The following is a 21,001-nucleotide window of genomic DNA, read 5'->3' on the forward strand; positions in this document are numbered from 1 at the left end:
ACACCCAGCAATAGGTACAATGTCTCACATTTAATAAGTGCTATATAATTACTAGCTATTTAAGCACATAAGAACAAAGATTTTTGTTTTAATACTGTAACCACAATATCCTGAACATATGACAAGTACACAAAATGTATTTTGAATGAATGAATGAACGGTTCTCTAACCACCCACTGTTCTCCAACCACACTGGCCTTTATTTCTTTTTTTTTTTTTAAATTTAATTTTATTTACTTATTTATTTTTGGCTATGTTGGGTCTTCGTTGCTGCACGCTGGCTTTCTCTAGTTGTGGCGAGCAGGGGTACTCTTCGTTGTGGTGCGCGGGCTTCTCATTGTGGTGGCTTCTCGTTGCAGAGCATGGACTCTAGGCGCGCAGGCTTCAGTAGTTGTGGCTCACGGGCTCAGTAGTTGTGGCGCACGGGCTTAGTTGCTCCGCAGCATGTGGGATCTTCCCAGACCAGGGCTCGAACCCGTGTCCCCTGCATTGGCAGGCAGATTCTTAACTACTGCTCCACCAGGGAAGCCCTGGCCTTTATTTCTTGAATATGCCAGGGCTTTTTTAAAAATAATGAAAATGTAATTTTTACAGTTATTGAAATGTAATTCACAGTATAAAATTCACTCTTTTAAAGTGTACAATTTAGTGGTTTTTAGTATACTCATTTAATTGGGCAACCATCACCCCTAATTCCAGAACATTTTTATGACCCAAAAAGAAATCCTGTTGCACGTCAACTATACCTCAATTAAAAAAAAAAAAACATTACCCACAAGCAGCCATATACACACCCCCATTCACCTCTCCCCGCAGCCCCAGGAAACAACCAATCTATTTTTCCTTCACTATGGGTTTCCCTATTCTGGACGTTTCATATAAATGGAATCTTATAATATGTGTTTTTTTGTGTCTGGCTTCTTCACTTAGCATATGTTTTGTTTTGTTTTTTTTAATAATTTATTTATTTTATTTATTTTTGGCTGCGTTGGGTCTTTGATGGTGTGCACGGGCCTTCTCTAGTTGTGGAGAGTGTGGGCTACTCTTCGTTGCGGTACGCATGCTTATTGTGGTGGCTTCTCTTGTTGCGGAGCACGGGCGTGGCACGCGGGCTCAGTAGTCGTGGCTCTGCGGCATGTGGGAATCTTCCCGGACCAGGGCTCGAACCTGTGTCTCCTGCATTGGCAGGCAGATTCTTAACCACTGTGCCACCAGGGAAGCCCCTTAGCATATGTTTTAAAGAATCATGTTGTAGCATGTATCAATTCACTCCTTTTTATGGCCAAATAATATTCCAATTGCGTGGCTATACCACTTTTTGTTTATCCTTCAGTTGATGAATTTGGGGGTTGTTTCCACTTTTTGGCATTATGAACAGACCATTTGTGCTATGAATACTCATGTACAAGTTTTTGTCTGAGCATATGTTTTCAATTCTCTTGTGTATATGCAAGTCCTTTGCCCATTTTTTAAGTTGGATTGTCTTTATTGTTGACTTGTAAGAGCTCTTTATATATTCTAGATAACTGGACCCTTATCAAATTTATAATTTGCAAATATTTTCCCTCACACTGTGAGTTGTCTTTTCAGTTTCTTGATGGTATCCTTTGAAGCACAACAGTTTTTTTAAGTTTGATGAAGTCTAACTTACATTTTTGTTGTTGCTTGTGTTTTTGGTATCACATCTAAGAATCTCATGCCAAATCCAATGCTGTGAAGATTTACTCTAATGTTTTCTTCTAAGAGTTTTATGTTCTTATAGTTAGGTCATTGATCCATTTTGAGTTAATTTTTGTAGCTGCTATGAGGTAGGGGTCCAAATTTATTCTTTTGCATGTGGAGATCCAGTTTTTCCAGCATCACTTATTGTAAAGACTATTCTTTCCCCCATTGAATTGTCTTGGCAACCTTGTTGAAAGTCAGTTGATGGCAGAGGGAGGAGGGGATTGAATGAAGGCAGTCAAAAGGTGAAAACTTCCATTTATAAGATAAATAAGTGCTAGGGATGTGATGTACAACATGATAAATATAGTTAACACTGCTGTATGTTATACATGAAAGTTGTTAAGGGAGTCAATCCTAAGAGTTCTCACAGGAAAAAAATTTTTTTCTATTTAATTTTATATCTATATGAGATGATGTTCATTAAACTTATTGAGATAATCACTTCATAATGTATATAAATCAAATCATCATGCTGTACAACTGAAGCTTATACAGTGCTATATATCAATTATATCTCAATAAACTGGAAGAAATAATGAAAATAAATTTTTAAAAAAGAACATGAACATATATGAGTGGGCTGATTTCTGAGACTTTAAGTGCTATTCCATCAGTCTATATGTCTATCCTTATGCCAATACTTCAATGTTGGTTACTGTAGTTTGTAATAAGGTTTTCTTTTTTTTTTTTTTCAGCTGTGCCATGAGGCTTGCGGGATCTCAGTTCCCCGACCAGGGATTGAACCTGGGCCACGGATGTGAAAGCCCGAATTCCTAACCACTAGGCCACCAGGGAACTCGCATAAGTTTTGAAATCAGAAAGTGTGAGTCCTCCAAGTTGGTTCTTCTTCAATATTGTTTTGGCTATTCAGGAACACTGGCAATTCCATATGAATTTAAGGATCAGCTTTTCCATTTCTGCAAAAAAGGCTGATGGAATTTTGGTAGGGATTACATTCAATCTGGGTGGTATTGCCATCCTAATATATTGTCTTCCAATCCATGAATGCAAGATGTCTTTCCATTTATTTAGGTCTTTAATTTTTTTTTTAATTAATAGACTTTTACTTTTTTTTTTTTTTAAGTATTTGTTCATTTATTTATTTATGGCTGTGTTGGGTCTTCGTTTCTGTGCGAGGGCTTTCTCCAGTGGCGGCAGGCGGGGACCATTCTTCATCGCAGTGCGCGGGCCTCTCACTATCGCGGCCTCTCTTGTTGCGGAGCACAGGCTCCAGACGCGCAGGCTCAGCAATTGTGGCTCACGGGCCCAGCTGCTCCGCCGCATGTGGGATCTTCCCAGACCAGGGCTCGAACCCGTGTCGCCTGCATTGGCAGGCAGACTCTCAACCACTGCGCCACCAGGGAAGCCCAGGTATTTAATTTCTTTCAACAATATTTTATAGTGTACAACTCTTTCACCTCCTTGGTTAAATTTATTTCTTAGGTATTTTATTCTTTTGGATGCTATTGCAAAAGGAATTATTTTTAAGTTCCTTTTCAGATTGTTCATTGCTGGTGTATAGAAACACAACTGACTTTTGTGTGTTGATCTTTTTTTTAACCTCTTTTTAAAAATTGAAGTACAGTTAATTTACAATGTATTAGTTTCAGGTGTACAGCAGTGATTCAGTTTTATATATATATATACATATATATATATATATTCTTTTTCAGATTCTTTTCCATTATAGATTATTACAAGATATTGAATATAGTTCCCTGTGCTATACAGTAGGTCCTTGTTGTTTATCTGTCTTATGTACAGTAGTGTATATATGTTAATCCCAAACTCCTAATTTATCTCCTCTCCCCCCGCCCCCATTGTGTGTTGATATTATACCTTGCAACTTTGCTAAATTCATTTATTAACCGTAATAGTATTTTTGTAGATTCTTTGAGATTCTCTCTATATAGGATCATGTCATCTGTAAATAGAGAAAGTTTGACTTTTTCCTTTTTAATTAAGATGCCTTTTATCTCTTTTTCTTGCCTAATTTCCCTGGATAAAACACCCAATGTAATTTTGAATAGAAGTGGTGAGAGGGACTTCCCTGGTGGTCCAATGGTAAAGAATCTGCCTTCCAGTGCAGGGGATGCCGGTTCGATCCCTGGTTGGGCAACTAAGCCCGCACGCCACAACTACTGAACTCACGCACCTCAACGAGAGAGCCCACGTGCCGCAAACTACAGAGCCCATGCGCCCTGGAGCCCGCGCACCACAACTAGAGAGAGAAAACCTGCATGCCACAACTAGAGAGAAGCCCACGCGCCACAAGGAAGACCCGATGCAGCCAAAAAAATAAAGACGAAGAAAAAAAAAGTGGTGAGAGTGGATATCCTTGTCTTGTTCCTGATCATTAATTATGATGTTAGCTGTGGCTCCTTTATCAGGTGAAGAAGTTCTAATTTGTTCTAAACACTCTAATTTGTTGAGTGTTTTTATCATGAAGGGATATTGGATTTTGTCAAATGCTTTTTCTGTGTTTTGAGGTGATCACGTGTTTTTTCCCCTTTATTATTATTATTTTTTAAAGGAATTCCTTTATTTTTATTTTATTTATTTATTTATTTATTTACTTTTGGATGTGTTGGGTCTTCGTTTCTGTGCGAGGGCTTTCTCTAGTTGCGGCGAGTGGGGGCCACTCTTCATCGCGGTGTGCGGGCCTCTCATTATCGCGGCCTCTCTTGTTGCGGAGCACAGGCTCCAGACGCGCAGGCTCAGTAGTTGTGGCTCACGGGCCTAGTTGCTCCGCGGCATGTGGGATCTTCCCAGACCAGGGCTCGAACCCGTGTCCCCTGCATTGGCAGGCGGATTCTCAACCACTGCGCCACCAGGGAAGCCCCCTCCCCTTTATTATTAATAAGGTATATTACCTTGATTGATGTTCAGATGTTAAACCAACCTTGCAAACCTGAGATAAATTCCACTTGCTCATGTTGTACAGCCTTCACTTCCTGCTTGTGCAGAGCTTCAAGGTCAGCCATATATCACCGATATTAGGGCCTTTGCAGGTCTTTACTGGGCATGTACTCAGTCCTGCATACACACATGACCTTCTAGATTTTCTAGATTCCCAGGAAAATGTGGGAATTTTAAAAACTGCCATATTCTCCTATTTCTCCTTTTTAAAAAATACTTTATTTTATTATTATTATTTTTTATCAGCCTCTTGTCAGCCCCAACTCGTAATCCTGCCTCAGGCAGTTGTGTTGCCCCTGACTTTTTTTTCTTATAAACACCAGGGGTAGGGCTGTTCAGAGAGTGAGCTTTGAGTGAGATCAAATAAAGACAAGCCCTAAGAATGGAGCTTTTCAGCCAGCTGCCAGGCAGGTCAAATGGTGATAGTTCTTTGGGGATGGGGCTTTTGGGGAGCTCCACACCCATCTGCCCCCTCCACCTACTATTAGGCTGCTGCTTTTCACAAGTACCTTAGCCAGGAGGCTACTGGTTTTCAAAGCTAATGTGGAGCTAGGAGAAGAGGAGGGGATTAGGGCAAATTAAAAAGCAGTAAAGATCACTGAACAAAGTTTTAGCTGTTGTTGTTGAATAAATGCTCCTTGGATTGTTGTAAGTCTTTAGTTAATTTCAGAGTTCTGGAAAAGTTGATTTTGACAATTTTTGCCAGTGTTTTCGTTGCTTTAATGGAGGAGTGGTTTTTCAAAGATCCTTACTCCACCATTCCAGAAGTGCACACCCTTCTCAGGGCTTTTCACACTGTTTCACACTGTTCCTTCAGACTGGAACCATCAGCTCTTCAAAATATTCCTTTTTTCTTTCAGGTCTCAGTTTACCCCAGGTATCTTGTCACCCCAGAGAAGCAATCTAAGAGCATCTTAACTCAAGTTTGCCCCATGACAGCACATTATTTCCTTCATAGCATTTATTACAGTCTAAATATCTTGTCTTCTCCAGTAGAGTTTATGCTTCAAGTAAGTTTTTTTTTGGCCGCGCTGCGCAGGCAGTTCCCCAACTGGAGGTTGAACCCAGACCACGCAGTGAAAGCCCAGAATCCTAACCACTAGGCCACCAGGGAACTCCCCAAGTAAGTCTTTCATTGTAAAGATCCTCCAGGGCCTCATACCAATTATTGTTCTTAATTTCTAGTGGCAGTAGTCTGCAGAGATACGTGCCTTTAACCAGCAGCATTCTGTAACCCAGGTGTCAGGCATAAGAGGTTGGACCAATCCCAGGTTTAAGGACTTACAGGGTGAGGAGCTGGTGAAAGGTTAAGGTTGAGGAAGGTAAAGATGCTCATGTGTAGGCACCCAAAAAATGACAAGGGTATTATTAGAGAAAGAGACAGTGAGTCAGGACATAAAATCTTCCAGGCACAAACTGGAGAGAACTAGAATTTATAGGTAAGTTCAATAAAGAGGAGCAGTGACTGTTGTAGTCTTAGATTCAAAGTTTGGTTTTTAGGGAGGATAGAGTAAGAATGGTCTGAAATTGGCAATGAAGACCATGGAGCACACCTGTCTCCTATCTAGAGAAGAGCACAGTCATCCTCCACTTGAGAAGGCTGACAAGAAAAGAGAGAAAATCCCGAAAGAAGTAGATTTATGTTAAAAGGAAACATTCAGAGAAGAGGTTGAAGATATACAGGATTTTTCTGATGAATGACACAGGACACAGAAGATTTTTAGAAAATGAAGAATGGTGGGAGATCAGTTTAAAAAAGATAATATAATACCTATGTCAGGATAAGAGCATGGGTGATAGGTATAATCTGGGTGATGATTTTTTTAAGGTGACTAATGAAAATAGGGACAAAGGCATAATACAATTAATGTTAATGGTCTCAAAGCACATGGAGTGATGGCCTGGCTAGGAGGACAGCAGAAGAGAGGATCTCTCCAGGATCACACAGAATCATAGAGCCCGTTTGACTTCTGCTAAAGCAAGAGTAGAGACTTGGAGGGCATGGTGTGGGACACAGAGAACTGTCTTGCTCTGATTTCAAGAACTCCAGAGTCCATCTTGAATACTGCCCCAACAGAGATTCAGATGCATTTATTAGTTTACCTTTCAAGTACATTAAAAAAAAAGGCTCGAGTTCAGGGTTTTTGGGCATGAGCCTTCCATCTTGCGTGGCCCTGCAAGAAACCTTTCTCTGCTCCAAACTCCAACGTTTTGGAATTGTTTGCCCTCACTGTGCATTGGGCGCAGGAATTTGTGTTTGGTTACATCTCTGCTAAAAGAGGACAAAGTACGGACCACAGTGTCTCATGATCTGCAGATGCAGACGACGGTGGTGGCTACAACCCAGAAAAATACTCAGCTCATTTACAGCGCCTCCATGTGAGCAATATGCCACCTACTTCTGCAAGATGTCGAGGTTGTTGAACACCCCAGGTAGCTATAGATTCCACTGCCTCGAATGGGGGACCCCAGGACTGGCTGTTTCCTGCACTACATCCACCCTTACCAGCCCAATGAGTACCTGAAGGCCCTGGTAGCTGTGGGGGAGATTTGCCAAGACTATGACAGTTTTTTGGTGGAATGCTGTGGAAAATTGGAATTCAAAAATCCCACTGTTTCTACCACATTGAGGTCATCCACAACGCAGAAGAAAGTGGCTCCTAATGTAACTTCCCACAGTGCCTCTAAATTACATACAGACTTTGGGTGAATTGGATCTGGGTAAGGCTTTGCCTTTATATGGAAGTTTGATGTTTTCTCTACTTTTCTGGCATGGTATTGACATGGTGTTTTGAAAAGTAATTTACTTTTTAGTAATTTCAAATGTACAGACAACTTTACATACATAAAATAAGTCTAATAACTTGATTAAATATATTCCTAAATATTAATGTTGACATTATTTAAAATGGAATTTTTTTGTTTTTCTGTTTTTTTTTAATTAATTTATTTTTGGCTGTGTTGGGTCTTCGTTGCTGCGCGCGGGCTTTCTCTAGTTGCAGTGAGCAGGGGCTACTCTTCCCTGCAGTGCACGGGCTTCTCATTGCAGTGGCTTCTCTTGTTGCGGAGCACGGGCTCTAGGCGCGTGGGCTTCAGTATTTGTGGCTCGCGGGCTCTAGAGCGCAGGCTCAGTAGTTGTGGCGCACGGGCTTAGTTGCTCCGTGGCATGTGGGATCTTCCCGGACCAGGGCTTGAACCCGTGTCCCCTGCATTGGCAGGCGGATTCTTAAGCACTGTGCCACCAGGTAAGTCCTAAAGTGGAATTGTTTTCATAAATTCCTTTTCAGATTATTTATTGCTAGGGTATACATATAAGACAGATTTTTGTGAATTGATATTTTGTCCTATAACTGCTAAATTAGTTGACTAGCTCAAATAATTTTTTGTTGTTATAGGAAGTTTTATAAGATGAAGTTTTATAAGATGATGTGATCTGTGTTCTGTGAATAAACACAGTTTTAATTTTTCCATTCACACATGGATGTCTTTTATTTCTTTCCTCAAGACTCTGGGTAGAACTTCCAGTACACTGTTGAATGACTGTGGTGAAGGCCTGCTTCCTGGCCTTCTTCCTGATTTCAGGAGTAAATCTTTCAGTCTTTAACACTGAGCACGATGTTTGCTGTGGCTTTGTATACTACTCTTTTCCATATTGAATAAATTTCCTTTTATTCCTACTTTGAGTGTTCGTGTTATGAAATAGCACTGGGTTTTGATTATAGCTTTTTCTGCAGTAACAACAACAAAATGCTCATGTGATACAGACTAGCTGATGGGGTGGACCACTGGGTTAGGTGGATAGAGGAGTGAGACCATGGTGGGTGGGGGTGGGAATTATCAGTCCCATTCTCTTCCAAGCTTCAGACTCATCTTTCCAACTACTTTAAATACAAAGAATAGCACCTATATGTCCCACAGGCAATTCAAACTCATCCTAAGATTGAACTTTCCAGAAACCTGCCTCTCCTGTGTTCTCTATTAATGGTGGTGTCACCCCACCATTAATGTGTTTTCCCAGGGAAGAAACCTCATGTCACTCTTCTCTCATCCCCTTAATCCAGTCTATCACAAAATCCCATCACCCAACAAATGCCCCTTGAATCCACCTTCTCCTTTTTGTTTTTTTGGTTTTTTTTGGTTCGGTTTGTTTTTTTGGTCGCACCAAGTGGCATGCAGGATCTTAGTTCCCCGACTAGGGATCAAACCCTGCCCCCTTCAATGGAAGCACAGAGTCTTAACCACTGGACCGCCAGGGAAGTCCCCACTTTCTCCTTTTTATGTCCAATGCAATTGCCTTTTCTTTTTCTTGTGCCAAGGGGCTGGGGATGGAGAGACGAATGACATATGTGCACTATATTCTTAAGACCTCAGTCTACTGGGAAAACCCATTGAATACAATGTAAGTAGAACAATAATTTACTCAAATATTTGAGTACCATTCAAATATTTATTGAGTACTTATTAAATGCCAGGCATTATTCTAGGTGTTGGAAATACAGTAGTGAACAACACAGTTCCTACTCTCATGCTTATTATATTTTAGTGGGAAGACAGATAATGAGCATGTAAAAACAATGTTAGTATTGAGTGGGTAGAGAAAAAGCAGTGTTGCTATTTAGAGAGCAGGCGCAGGGACTTCCCTGGTGGCGCAGTGGTTAAGAATCTGCTTGCCAATGCAGGGGACAAGGGTTTGAGCCCTGGTGCGGGAAGATCCCACATGCCGCGGAGCAACTAAGCCCGTGCGCCACAACTACTGAGCCTGCACTCTAGAGCCAGCCCGTGCTCCGCAACAAGAGAAGCCACCGCAATGAGAAGCCACGACACCACAATAAAGAGTAGCCCCCACTCACCGCAACTAGAGAAAGCCCGCGTGCAGCAAGGGAGACCCAACACAGCCAAAAATAAACTTTTAAAAAAATTGAGTGGTGACACAGACCCTACAGCCCACAAAGGCTACAGTATTAACTTACCCTTTACAAGAAAAGTTTGCTTTAGGCGCTCTCCCTAGGTTCCGTTCATTCTGGTAGCTTTGGTTACCATTTATATGCCAACGATTCCCAAAGTAACACCTTCTGTCCAGATCCCTTCTCTATGGATGGACCAGACATGACCATCCATCTGCCTGTCATTCCCACGTGCGGGAGTCACCAGAGCTCAAAATGAACACGTCCAGACCAGCTCCTACCTCAGCCTACCCTTTCTCACTAAGTGGCACCAATATTCATACAACTGGTCACGTGAGGAATTCGGAATCCTTGACACACCTCCCGCCCCCTAAACCAAACCCTTCAAAACAAAAGCCAAGTCCCCCTCGTTTCCACCTCTACTGCCTTCCGCTCTTCTCCAACGCACTCACAACTCTCATCCAGGACTACAGCAGTAGCTTCTAAAACGGGTCTTTTCAAAACGTAAATAAAACCAGGCAAGCCCCGCCCGAATTGTGCCCTGGGTCTCTCAACCTCCCCCCGAGGCGCGCACAGGTCCGGGCTCTGTTGCACCCCAGCCTGGCCCTCGGCCGAGCTGCAGCGCCCTCTCGACCCTCTCAGGCCCAAGGCCTCGGCGCCCCGCCCTCCGACCCAAGGCCGCTCTCTGCGGCGCCCGGAAGATACGTCAAGAGGCGGGGCTACGTTTTACAAACCGAACCGTGACGCTTTGCGTTTTCTCTTTCTAGCCAGCGCCGAGCGATGGGTGAGTGTTTCTCTGTGTTGGGGCCGTGGCTGGGGAACGAGCTCAATCCGGCGCCATCCTGCCTCGCAGCCCAGCCAGGAGCGCGGGCGCCCGGGCCTCGGGCAGCGAGCCTCCGCGAGGAGGGTGATGCCCGGGCTTGGGCCGCCCGGGCCGCTCCGGGGGCCGCAGGGATCGGGGCCGCGAGCGGCACCATCATGGCTGCCGGGATCGGGACGGGAAGGGGTCGGGCCGCACGTGTGTGATGACACCTTGGAAATGCTGTAACCTCCCGACTGCGCTATGGGGGAGACAACCTTGGAGAGCTGAGCGTGCGGCCACTGGCGCGGGGCATTGGGCTGGCGGGGCCCGGCCCCGGGCTCCCTGGTTGAGGCTCCCTCCCCCCGCTTCCACACGTAGGCATCTCTCGGGACAACTGGCACAAGCGCCGCAAGACCGGGGGCAAGAGAAAGCCCTACCACAAGAAGCGGAAGTATGAGCTGGGACGCCCCGCTGCCAACACTAAGGTGCGTGCGGGGCCTCACCGCCCGGGAGGTCGCCCACCTGCTCTCCGCGGTCCGCCTGAATCTTTGTGGGACTCTGCGATTTGCTGTAGGGACTAGGCGGTCTCCTCGCCTTTGCGTGTTGGGTAAATACTGAGAGATTGCATGGTGACAGCTACTGTGTCCTAGTGGTACCTGCAGGGCCCCTGGAGCGAGTGGACTCCTCAGTGATAGTCAGAAACCTGGAATTTTTGTTGCACGGAGAATTAATTTTCAGTGTTTGGAATCAGGCTTTTCCTCTTGGAGGTAACTAGAGTGATGAAGAAGTATCCTTAGGCGTGGTTGTGGCCGTCTTGGTCACCTGTGTGCCACTTGCCAATGCTAGGACTTGTCATAGTTACACTGACTTGTTACCTCCGTCCAGCCCGGGTTCCCTTCCCTCTCTCTAGCTTCTCCTTGATAACCTACTTCCTGTCTCCTTGTGTTTTCTAGATTGGCCCCCGCCGCATACACACAGTCCGTGTGCGGGGAGGCAACAAGAAGTACCGGGCCTTGAGGCTGGACGTGGGGAACTTCTCCTGGGGCTCGGAGTGTGAGTGAGGCCCTGCAGGCATGGGTGGGAACTCAGCACCTAAACCTTTTCTAAGCTTCAGTAAGTGCTTTTAGCAGGAAGTCCATGGCCTGAACCAAGATACTGAAGTTTCTCCTGTTGAAAGACCTTGAGGTTCTGGAGCTTTCTCTCCATCCTGTCCTGTCTCTTAACTCCTGTAGCTTCAGGGATTGGGGCTGAATCTAGAGACCATGTATGTGTGGGTGTCAGCCACATCTGGAAAGATGGGTGTGTGGAAGATGAGCTTATGCCCTATGGCCCTGTAAAGGCTTAGAGTTCCCATCTCCTTAGGCCCTACTAGGGCGCGGGTGGGGGACAGTTGACCTCAGGTTCACATGGCTTGATTCTGAATTTCTCCTGTGAGCAGGTTGTACACGCAAGACAAGGATCATTGATGTTGTCTACAATGCATCCAACAATGAACTGGTCCGTACCAAGACCCTGGTGAAGAACTGCATCGTGCTCATTGACAGCACACCGTACCGACAGTGGTACGAGTCCCACTATGCACTGCCCCTGGGCCGCAAGAAGGGGGCCAAGCTGGTGCGTGTTTGGGGAGCCAACTTCCTGTGGGGGGAGGGGAGGCCGCCCTGATTCCAGCCTTCTTGTGATGAAAACTCTGTCCAGTTCTGCTACTGAAGGGAGAGATGAAAGCCGTTAGTGCTGAGGAAGGTGGCAGGGGCATGGGATATGCAGTGTTCAAGGCTGTGACATTCCTTCCCTGAGAAAGGGTTTGGGGAGGCCCTACTAACCCATGTGTATTTCCTTTATTCAGACTCCTGAGGAGGAAGAGATTTTAAACAAAAAACGATCAAAGAAAATTCAGAAGAAATATGATGAAAGGAAAAAGAATGCCAAAATTAGCAGTCTTCTAGAGGAGCAGTTCCAGCAGGGCAAACTTCTTGGTGAGATGGCTTTTGCATTTGGCGGAGGGGGCTTCCCAAGATATGGTGTGCCCTCTGTGGGCTAGAGAGTTTGGTAACAGCACACAAGCACAAATCAGAATATTTGGTCATCCCATTAGTTTGAAGCTGAAATGGAAAATAGTGGGCAGGAGCCCATAGGCCTGAGCTTGGTTTCTGCCTCTGAGTTTCAGGAGTATTCTGAGAAGTCTGTGTCCAGGCTTAGGGGGTTGTCTCAGTGATGAAAACTTTGTCCAGTTCTGCTACTGACTTTAAGTGACGATAAAGTATATCTGAGGAGACAGTGGGCTTCATGCCTGCCCCCAGTATACCTGGACCAACATGGACTCTTAAGGGGATACGTAGGTGTGGATAGGGCCACAGTGTCATTTTGCTAAGGACCACATACTCTCTTGCAGCTTGCATCGCCTCAAGACCAGGCCAGTGTGGCCGAGCAGATGGCTATGTGCTAGAGGGAAAGGAGCTGGAGTTCTATCTGAGGAAAATCAAGGCCCGGAAAGGCAAATAAATCCTCTTCTTTCCTATCTTAGCTCATGTTATAAAGGTGTTTATTGTTCTATGCCCTGTGTTTGCGTTCTGAGAATGTTTGATTGTTTGCCACACTGTAGAGTGCCCCAACTCCCTTTGCCCGCCTCCCTTTGCCCAGGTCTATTATGTGCCTTTCTATAGCAGGAGGAACGTTTCTCACCCCTAAGGCTGGGTTACAGTGGCAACAGGGATGTGGCATGCAGGCTGAGGAGAGACTGTATGAGGGAGGCATCCCAGCATGGGGCCCCCAACAGTATTGGGCTGTTGACTGGACCATGATTGGAACCTGAAACCATGCTGCTTCTGTAAGGTTCTCTTAGAGACCCTGTGTGCAGACCTTGGTCTTAGGGGTTTATTTCAGGTTCATGGATGGTCTAGAAACCTTGAAATTGTGTTCCAGATTTCTGTGTTGTTGAACAGGTTATACACATTTACATAGTCTGTATCTTGTCAGCTTTTGGATGTCTTTCTGAAGTTAATTTTCTCTTGAACCCTAATCCTTTCTCCTCTCATTACTCAAAAGTATGTAAAATTACCAGTGATGGCTGCTGAATCTCTAAGGGTCAGCTCTTGTCTTCAGTTTAGCTACATTGTTGTCTGTCATCAACTTTTAAAAGTGGTTTAAGCTCCATCTTTCTAACTAGCCCAGACCTACTTGACACCTGCATTTGGATATCATAATCGGACTCTAAAAGGTCACCGTGTTCAAAACTGATCACGTTCTTCAGCTTTCCCATTTCAAACAGTTTCTCAATTATTTGATTGCAGCAAATAGTGGTCTTCATATGACAACATAAATCTTAGGTGATCCTTGGGTCATAACTCCCACATCTAATGTCACCACATCTTGTTGCTTCAACCTTTAACACCACCTCTACTGTTCTGGTCACATCTCTGCATCCTACTTGCTCTTCTGTTGTCCCCAACGCAATCCCAGCTATCAGTGATCATTTTAAAAGATAAGATATTTTTTTTACAGGACATCCCATCTCAAAATTCCTACCAGATGGTATGGAACTCAGTGGGATGCGGTCCCTTCTATAGTGACTGCCATCCTGGCCTTACTGAACATATGTTCACTTACTATTCCCTGTGTTGGGAATACTTTCCATCATATACCCACATTGTTTATTCCTTCCAGGTCTTTGTTCTGTTAGTCTAGTGAGTTCTTCCCTGATCACAGGATTTTAAATTGCACTCCCCTCCATGCCATATCCTTTGCCCCTGTTTTTTCTCCTTATCCCTTAATTTGGCATAAATTTTGCTCATTTTATTTGCTTGTCTTTTTTTGCCCTCTATTAGAATATATCTCCAGGAGAACAGGAATATGTTTTCTGCGGCATCTCCAGTACCTGGAAAGGTACATGGCAATATACCAGGCACTCAAATATGTGCTTAAGTTAATGAGTTCTAAAGAAAAAAGATTTTATCCAATTTAAAGTTGTTGGAAAGCACATGTCTTAAGAGCTAAAGAAGTACAAAATCTAATTGGTCCATCACCTTGGCTAAATTGCAGACTTCTGTGAATAGACGTTTGGGAAAGGTGAACCCCCTTTTCTAGTACAAAAACTTAAGGACAAAAAGTCAGTCCAGTCCTCTAAAACCTTACCATTGGCTCTGGGGAGACCTGGCCTTGGCCTTCCCACCCAGTGATCTTCCCTTACCATCTGAACATTAGCTGATGTTTGCTGAGCTGTGTGTTGGGCATGGCACAGCAACACTTTGCCTTCATCTTCTAATTTGAGCTCTACAAGGCGTTGATGTTTATTCCTCTCCTCCTTCACCCTCTAGTCAGTCCATAGGATAAGGGGTTCTTTTTTTTTTTTTTTTTTTTTTTTTTAATTTATGGCTGTGTTGGGTCTTCGTTTCTGTGCAAGGGCTTTCTCCAGCTGCGGCAAGCGGAGGCCACTCTTCATTGCGGTGCGCGGTCCTCTCACTGTCACGGGCCTCTCTTGTTGCGGAGCGCAGGCTCAGTAATTGTGGCTCACGGGCCCAGCTGCCCCGTGGCACGTGGGATCCTCCCAGACCAGGGCTCAAACCCGTGTCCCCTGCATTGGCAGGCAGATTCTCAACCACTGCAGATTCTCAACCACTGCGCCACCAGGGAAGCCCAAGGGGTTCTTTTTCTAAAGAGCCTTGAATTCATCAACTATCCATCTCCACTGCCCTCATAGATGACCATTCTCACCCTGGAGCAAGGCTACCTCCTCTGTAGACCCAGCAAAACACCTCAGGTGCCTTCTGAGTGAATGGTGACCACAAGGTGCTTTGTCTTCACAGTATAGATTTGTCGACCAAGGCTGAGAAAAATTCAGTATCCCCTGTCACCCAGCAGGAAAGTAGAAGCGAGCACTATAATCCTGTCAGTCGACAGGAGGCTGCGCGTCCTCGCAACCTCTACCTACACTCTTCATGCCTCCCTTTGAATTCTGGCATTTGTCCTTCCTTTGGCCTTAATGTTCAGTTTTGGCATTCGCCAGTTTCTTTAGTGGTGGCTGAGCTTAGAAGGCAGGAATCTTAGAGAAACTCAGTTTAGCAGCAACTCTAATATAGTGCTCTGTGGGGCTGTTTTCCACAATGCCCCCTCTTATTACCATCAGCTGAGTAGTACTGCGGTCCCTACTGCAGAGATGGACCTGCAGCTTTCACCCCTTAAACTGTCCTTTCTCCCTGTTTGGTTGGTGGGAGCAGAGAAGGGCTTGGTTCAGATGCTGGAAGTCTAGGCTGGGTGGTGTATGACTACCCTCACGTCTCAGTTGAATCAGCTTCAGGGCAGACTCTCAAACCCTCATCTTTAGTCCATTGGCAGAGCATGCCAATTCAGTTTTAAGCAATTTTAATTGCACAATAATAAATGAATATATTTTCATTGTAAACAAAAAATTGAATATGACAGATGAAGCAAAAGTGCCCCAGCACACACTTTGACCCCTCATCAGAGTGAGGTTATCAGAATAAGGTATATCCTAAACATCTTTTTATGTGACTGAAATTGTGATCCCTGGGGCAGCAGCGGCAGCATTCCCTGGGAACTTATTAGAAATGCAAATTCTTGACCCCATGCTAGATTTAATGAATCAAACGCTGGGAGTCATACCCAAAACTTTTTAACCAGCCCTTCAGTGATACTGATGCTCCCTCAAGAACCGGCCTAGCCCCGCATTGTGGAGGAAATTAATCGTGCGCCTGGGCTCTAGTCCTCTATACCTCGCCTCTTGTGTCCTAGCTTCACCTCCCCCAAGCCAAAGTGGACGCATTCCTAACTCTGGTTCAGGCTCTTCTGCCCTCTCAAGGGTCGTCCCTAAGTGCTCCGGCTTAGGGTGCATGGAAGTGCTGCTCTAATAGCTCCGGAGGACCTAGGGGAGGCAGCCAGATGGCCCGGCCCTGCTGCCTCTGCTCAGGGCTCCTGGGCCTCGTCCCCTGACCCCAACGCCTCCTCCTCGATGCGGTCCGCGGCTTCGAGGTCACCGCCCTCCTCGGCCCGGAAGCGCAGTAGGTGAGGGGTCCGGGGGGCTCCTCGGACGCGGCCGAAGTTCCGGAGGCTGATGGCTGGCGAGGGCGCTCCTACGCCCAGGAAGCGGCTGAGCAGCGGGGTCTGTGCGGCGGTCACCGGCCCGGCTGGCCCAGGGGACGTCTCCACCTGCAGGCTCTGCTCAGGGTCGTCGCTAATGCTGCAGGCGGGTGGGAGGGTGGTGTGAACGAGCCTCTGGCAGCCGGGGGACCGGCTCCCCAGAGTGGGGCCCGGGGCAGGAGGGACCGAGTCCTGGGCATCCCGGAGGGTGGGTGGGGAACTGGGGCCCATGTGCTGACTCAGGTCCTGCCTGGGCCTTCGTGGGCCACTCACCGCAGGTTGAAGGTGGAACCCAGGAAGGAAGGCCGCAGCGACTCGGCCACAGTGGCCACAGTGTAGGGCGGCTGCGCCGAGTCCTCATCCCAATATGGGTCCTTCTCCGCAGGAGGCAGGTTCTGGTACATGTCATCCACGGAGAGCAGGGACACCTGGGGCGGGCAGCGGGTCACAAGGGATCCCCCTCTCCTGCATACCTGGGCTGAGAGCTGGCAGGGAGGGAGAGCCCGACTGCCAGTGAGCTGCCACCAGACCCCTATTCACCTGCAAGTTGCGGTCTATAAGCTTGTTGGTTTCAAAGTCGTCATCATCCTCACCAAAGGGATTGATGATCTGTTCTGCCACCTGCAGGTGATGAGAGTGTTTTCTGGGCTCAGAGCCCTATTTTCTAACCCTAGAGTTGGGGTGGGCCCTGGGCCCGTGTCTTGACCACCCGAAGTGCCCACCTTGAGCCAGCCAGCATAGAAGAAGAACTGCAGCAGAGTGGTGAGAGGCACGTACATGTCCAGGTCCCCCAGGGCTGGCCCTGGCTCCAGAGGCTCCCGAGGTTTCGCAGCCCCTGCCTCTGACTCCACGAACTGGCGGCCAACCAGGGAGAGGGCAAAGAAGGAGTATACTGCTATGGTCACCACCTGGAGAAAGGGAAGCCAGGCTAAGTGGGGCAGGGAGAAATGCCGCCCGTGCCCCGAGGGCCAGTGGCAGATCTAATAATAGTTAAAACATGTAGCAAGGTGTGGCAGCACCAGATAGGAGGGGATCATCTTAGTGGGGGGTCCAGGGAGGCTTTGAAGATGAGCCTGTGGCTGTTGAGTGTCTCACTGGACCAAACTGCCCCAGAGCAGGTACCATCTCTAATTCTCAGTGTCACACAGCACAGGACATACAGTAGGCACTGGGACTGGGGAGGCGAGAGGCAGTTACTTGGGTGTAGACGAGGGGGATGCTGATCCAGTCATAGTGGAACAGCATGCTGCACTTGGCCCGGTACTTGTTCAGCTCCTGGTGGAACAGCAAGAAGAGGAAGTCAGTGGAGGCGAGGAAGGAAGAATGGGGAGGGGACAGGGGAGCCCAGCACACGTTAGGCCTGGGCCAGGTCTAGAGGCTCATTCTGCTTTCAGAGGTGTTGTCAGGCTGGAGTGACTGTGATGGAAAGCAGTTCAGCAAAGTAACTGCAAGGACAGAGCCTGGAGCCAGGTCTGAGGATGATTCCCAGCTCCACTAACTAGCTGTGTGACTTGAGCAAGTTTCTTTTCACTCTGTGCCTCAGTTTCCTCATTTCTTCACACTTGCAACAGTGTGCTGTACATAATTGGCACCATGTAAGTGTTAAGCACTAAAATTATTATTCCAGTTTGCTAAACTAGGGGGAGGAGGGCAGATGGGCCTGGTCCTAGGCTGACTCACTTCCAGGAGCAGGCAGAGAGCAATGTCATCACGGATTCGCCCATCCCTCCGGGCCTGGGCCGCCAGGTTGGTGAACCAGACGCAGGGGACCCAGTACTTATTGAAGTCAGATTTCAGGCTCTCAAACTTTTTCCTCTCTTCCTGGGACATGAAACCTGCAGGGATGAAGTGAGAGGGATGAAGACTCATCCTTGTCCCCAGGGACTCACCGCCTTGGGGCCCTGGAGCTCCCTCTGGTGGTCAAACCTCCCCTCCCAGGAGGCCCGCAGGGCAGGTCCGGTCCCGCCCGCTCCAGGGCTCCCCCAGCGCGGCACCTGCGTCTGGCTGTGGGCCTCGCACCTGCGTCCACCACGTGCTCCATGGTGGGGAAGCGCTTGAGCACGCGGGTGCTGACCGAGCGCAGCACCAGTACCGACGCCAGGTTGGCGTAGCGGATGAGGGTGCGGCGCAGCAGGCGGCCGCGCTGGTCCACGCCGTGCACGCTGGCCGAGATGACGCACATCAACTGGTCCGGCAACGGGATGCTTGTGTACTGGGCCCACCAGCGGTTCACCACCAAGGTCACGTAGAAACCTGGTCACCGTCATGGGTAGGGGGGACGGGAAAGCAAGATGGAGGGCTCGGGAGTCAGTGTGTCCTGCCCCCACCCAGAGCACGTGGTCCAGGCCAGGTGGAAGCAAGGCAGGGGGAAGGACACATTGGCTCCAGCGCCCTGCCTCTCTGTCAGGGGGACAGCCTCTTCCTCTTGGTCCCTCCCTGATGTACCAAACCAGGCAGGGAGGAAGAAGAGTGCAAACCTCCTCAAGCAGAAGAGAAGTGATGGTTCAAGTCCAGGTAATGGTTAACTCTGAGCCCTGCTTCACATGGGGGTCGGGAGGGAGGTGTCACCTCTCTCCAGTTCTCCTCCAGTACCCAGAGGGTTGTGAAGCCAGCAGGTGGCTTGGGCCTTGTTTGCAGTGAGGGTCCAGCACGTGATAGGCAGGGCCTAGTCCTCTGGAAATCCTGGACCCCGCACGCAGCTCCCATGCCTGCTGAGCCTGCTCTGGTTGCCCTCCAGGCGGTTCCACTGGGGTAATTCTGACCCTCAGAGCTAGCAACCCAACCCAAAGGTCAGGAAAGATGGTTAGGAGGCTACAAGGGAGAACCCCTGGTCCTTTGAACTTACCCAGTACAAAGGACAAGGGGATGAGCTCCGCAGAGCGATTGCAGTATCGGGCCACCTGAGCATACACAAGCCTCTGCTCCTGGGTCAGCAACAGGCTGGGGAATGTCAGGTGAGGCCAGGGTTAGAGGGAGGTAGGTAGCCTAGTCACCCGCAGGCCAGCCCTGAGACCCTGCCCTCACCCTCGCACCGGTAGGTGATGCTGAGCAGAGCATACAGGGCGATGAATAGGAGGAACTCCTTGTAGAGGAGCTTGTAGATGCTTCCCCTCCAACGGAGAAGCAAGCCAGAGAAGCCTCCGAAGCGGGCCTCCGCCACTTTGAGGGTGTATGAAACCGTCATGGTGCTGGGGGCCTGGGGCAGAAGGTCACAAGAGCTGCTCCCAGAGCTGTCCTTCTCCCCCAGCAAACCTTCTCCTTAGCTTGCCTTCTCATCACCCACCTTAGATCCCCAGGCAACCTTCCTTCAACTCTGGTCATCCCCCACCCCAGCCTTCACCCTGTGTCAGTAGACAAGGGGGAGGAAGCTGCAGAGCAGACAGAGCACACCCCCACCCCCTAGAACTCAGTGGTGTGTGGGTCAAACCAGGATGAGGTGGGGCAAGAGGGAGCTGAGGTCTACACCCTCTCATGCATGAAGCTTCCCCAAGCTCCTCTTCCACTTGCAGGGCTAGGAGTAACCAGGTCCTGAACTGCTGAGGACAGGAGATCCAACTCTAGCCCAGACCCACACACCTTGGAGTCTTGCTCTCGAAGCTGATAGCTGGTCTCTCAAGGCCCAGGGCACTCTCACCCGCACCCCACATCTACTTACCTGCTCTGGACGGCAGCCTGTGCTGAGGAAGGGGAACTGGGCTAACCTTCACCCCACAGCACTTAAGTACCTCCTGGGCCCATAAAGTTTGGCTGGACTGAGGTTATCGTTGATGGATTGAGGCTGTCACCCAGCTTTCCCTGGTGCTGGGAACTGGATGTGTCTCCCTATGCCTGCAGGGCTGGGCTGGCCTTTGAGTGTCATAAATGCCATCATCATTGACCCCACAGTTCACACCATGTCCTTGAAGCCAGGGTGACAGGAATTACTGTCCCAGCTCCAGGTGAGAAGACAGATGCATGATTAAGTGTTATAACAGCTGCTGATCGCAGAGCACTGACTAAGTGACAGGCACTGTGCCAAACACCACTACATCAAACCTCTGACCTGTCCTGGGAAGCTCCTTCCCCCACACTGTGAGCTGGTTCTCAATGCAAGTGTTTTCTGAAGAGAGGAAGCATGGAGAGGTGGTTAGGAGCACAAGCTGGAGAGTCAGACAAACTTGGGTTTGAATTCTAGCTCTCTGTAACCTTGTCCAAGATACCTAATTTCTCTGAACCTCAGTTTCCTCCTCTGCAAAACAGGATCAATAACTCCTTCCTCACAGGGCAGTTGGTAATATTCAGAGAAACAATGCCTGGAGCCTGGAGCATGCAGGCATTTATCCTGGGTGGCTGTTACCATGAAAAGCCAAGTCTTTTCCCTTTGGTTGCCACCTACTGGTCCATCCACTGTTTGCATCCCAGAACCAGGCAATCCTGCAGAGACCTTTCCCCTGATGCCTGCCCTGCCTGTCCCCGAGCCAAACAGTGCCAGGCCTGGCTTTTAATCTGGGTATAAGGCCTCTGAGATGCCCCCCACTTCCACCTGCCATCACCAGCCTCTGGCCTCACTCCTTTTCAC

The 21,001-nt window shown here is 47.9% G+C and overlaps 2 protein-coding genes and 4 non-coding genes across 6 annotated transcripts; 5 read left to right on the forward strand and 1 right to left on the reverse strand.

Annotated features, from left to right (window-relative positions):
* The first annotated feature begins 10,192 nt into the window (after window positions 1–10,192).
* On the forward strand, window positions 10,193–12,905 carry RPS8 (ribosomal protein S8). Its single transcript, XM_036829609.1, has 6 exons — window positions 10,193–10,332; window positions 10,729–10,835; window positions 11,304–11,403; window positions 11,789–11,964; window positions 12,197–12,326; window positions 12,743–12,905. Exons 1-6 carry the CDS (start codon window positions 10,329–10,331, stop codon window positions 12,850–12,852), a joined length of 627 nt encoding a protein of 208 aa, XP_036685504.1. The 5' UTR covers window positions 10,193–10,328; the 3' UTR covers window positions 12,853–12,905.
* On the forward strand, window positions 10,566–10,645 carry LOC118887237. The gene has a single exon (XR_005017932.1). It is a non-coding gene; the product is annotated as a small nucleolar RNA SNORD55/SNORD39 (small nucleolar RNA).
* Window positions 11,120–11,223, forward strand: LOC118887277. Its single transcript, XR_005017950.1, has one exon. It is a non-coding gene; the product is annotated as a small nucleolar RNA SNORD46 (small nucleolar RNA).
* Window positions 12,025–12,092, forward strand: LOC118887273. Its single transcript, XR_005017948.1, has one exon. It is a non-coding gene; the product is annotated as a small nucleolar RNA SNORD38 (small nucleolar RNA).
* On the forward strand, window positions 12,557–12,625 carry LOC118887267. The gene has a single exon (XR_005017943.1). It is a non-coding gene; the product is annotated as a small nucleolar RNA SNORD38 (small nucleolar RNA).
* Window positions 12,906–15,968: 3,063 nt separating the features above from the next.
* Window positions 15,969–20,177, reverse strand: BEST4 (bestrophin 4). The gene is made up of 9 exons (XM_036865819.1): window positions 19,476–20,177; window positions 19,289–19,383; window positions 18,463–18,696; window positions 18,124–18,278; window positions 17,641–17,718; window positions 17,166–17,351; window positions 16,984–17,064; window positions 16,717–16,871; window positions 15,969–16,543 (listed from the first exon to the last, which is right to left on the reverse strand). The coding sequence occupies exons 1-9, from the start codon at window positions 19,625–19,627 to the stop codon at window positions 16,270–16,272; spliced, it is 1,410 nt and encodes a 469-aa protein (XP_036721714.1). The 5' UTR covers window positions 19,628–20,177; the 3' UTR covers window positions 15,969–16,269.
* Between the last annotated feature and the right edge of the window lie 824 nt (window positions 20,178–21,001).

This window comes from Balaenoptera musculus, chromosome 1, assembly GCF_009873245.2.
Source record: "Balaenoptera musculus isolate JJ_BM4_2016_0621 chromosome 1, mBalMus1.pri.v3, whole genome shotgun sequence".
Classification (NCBI taxonomy): Eukaryota; Metazoa; Chordata; class Mammalia; order Artiodactyla; family Balaenopteridae; genus Balaenoptera; species Balaenoptera musculus.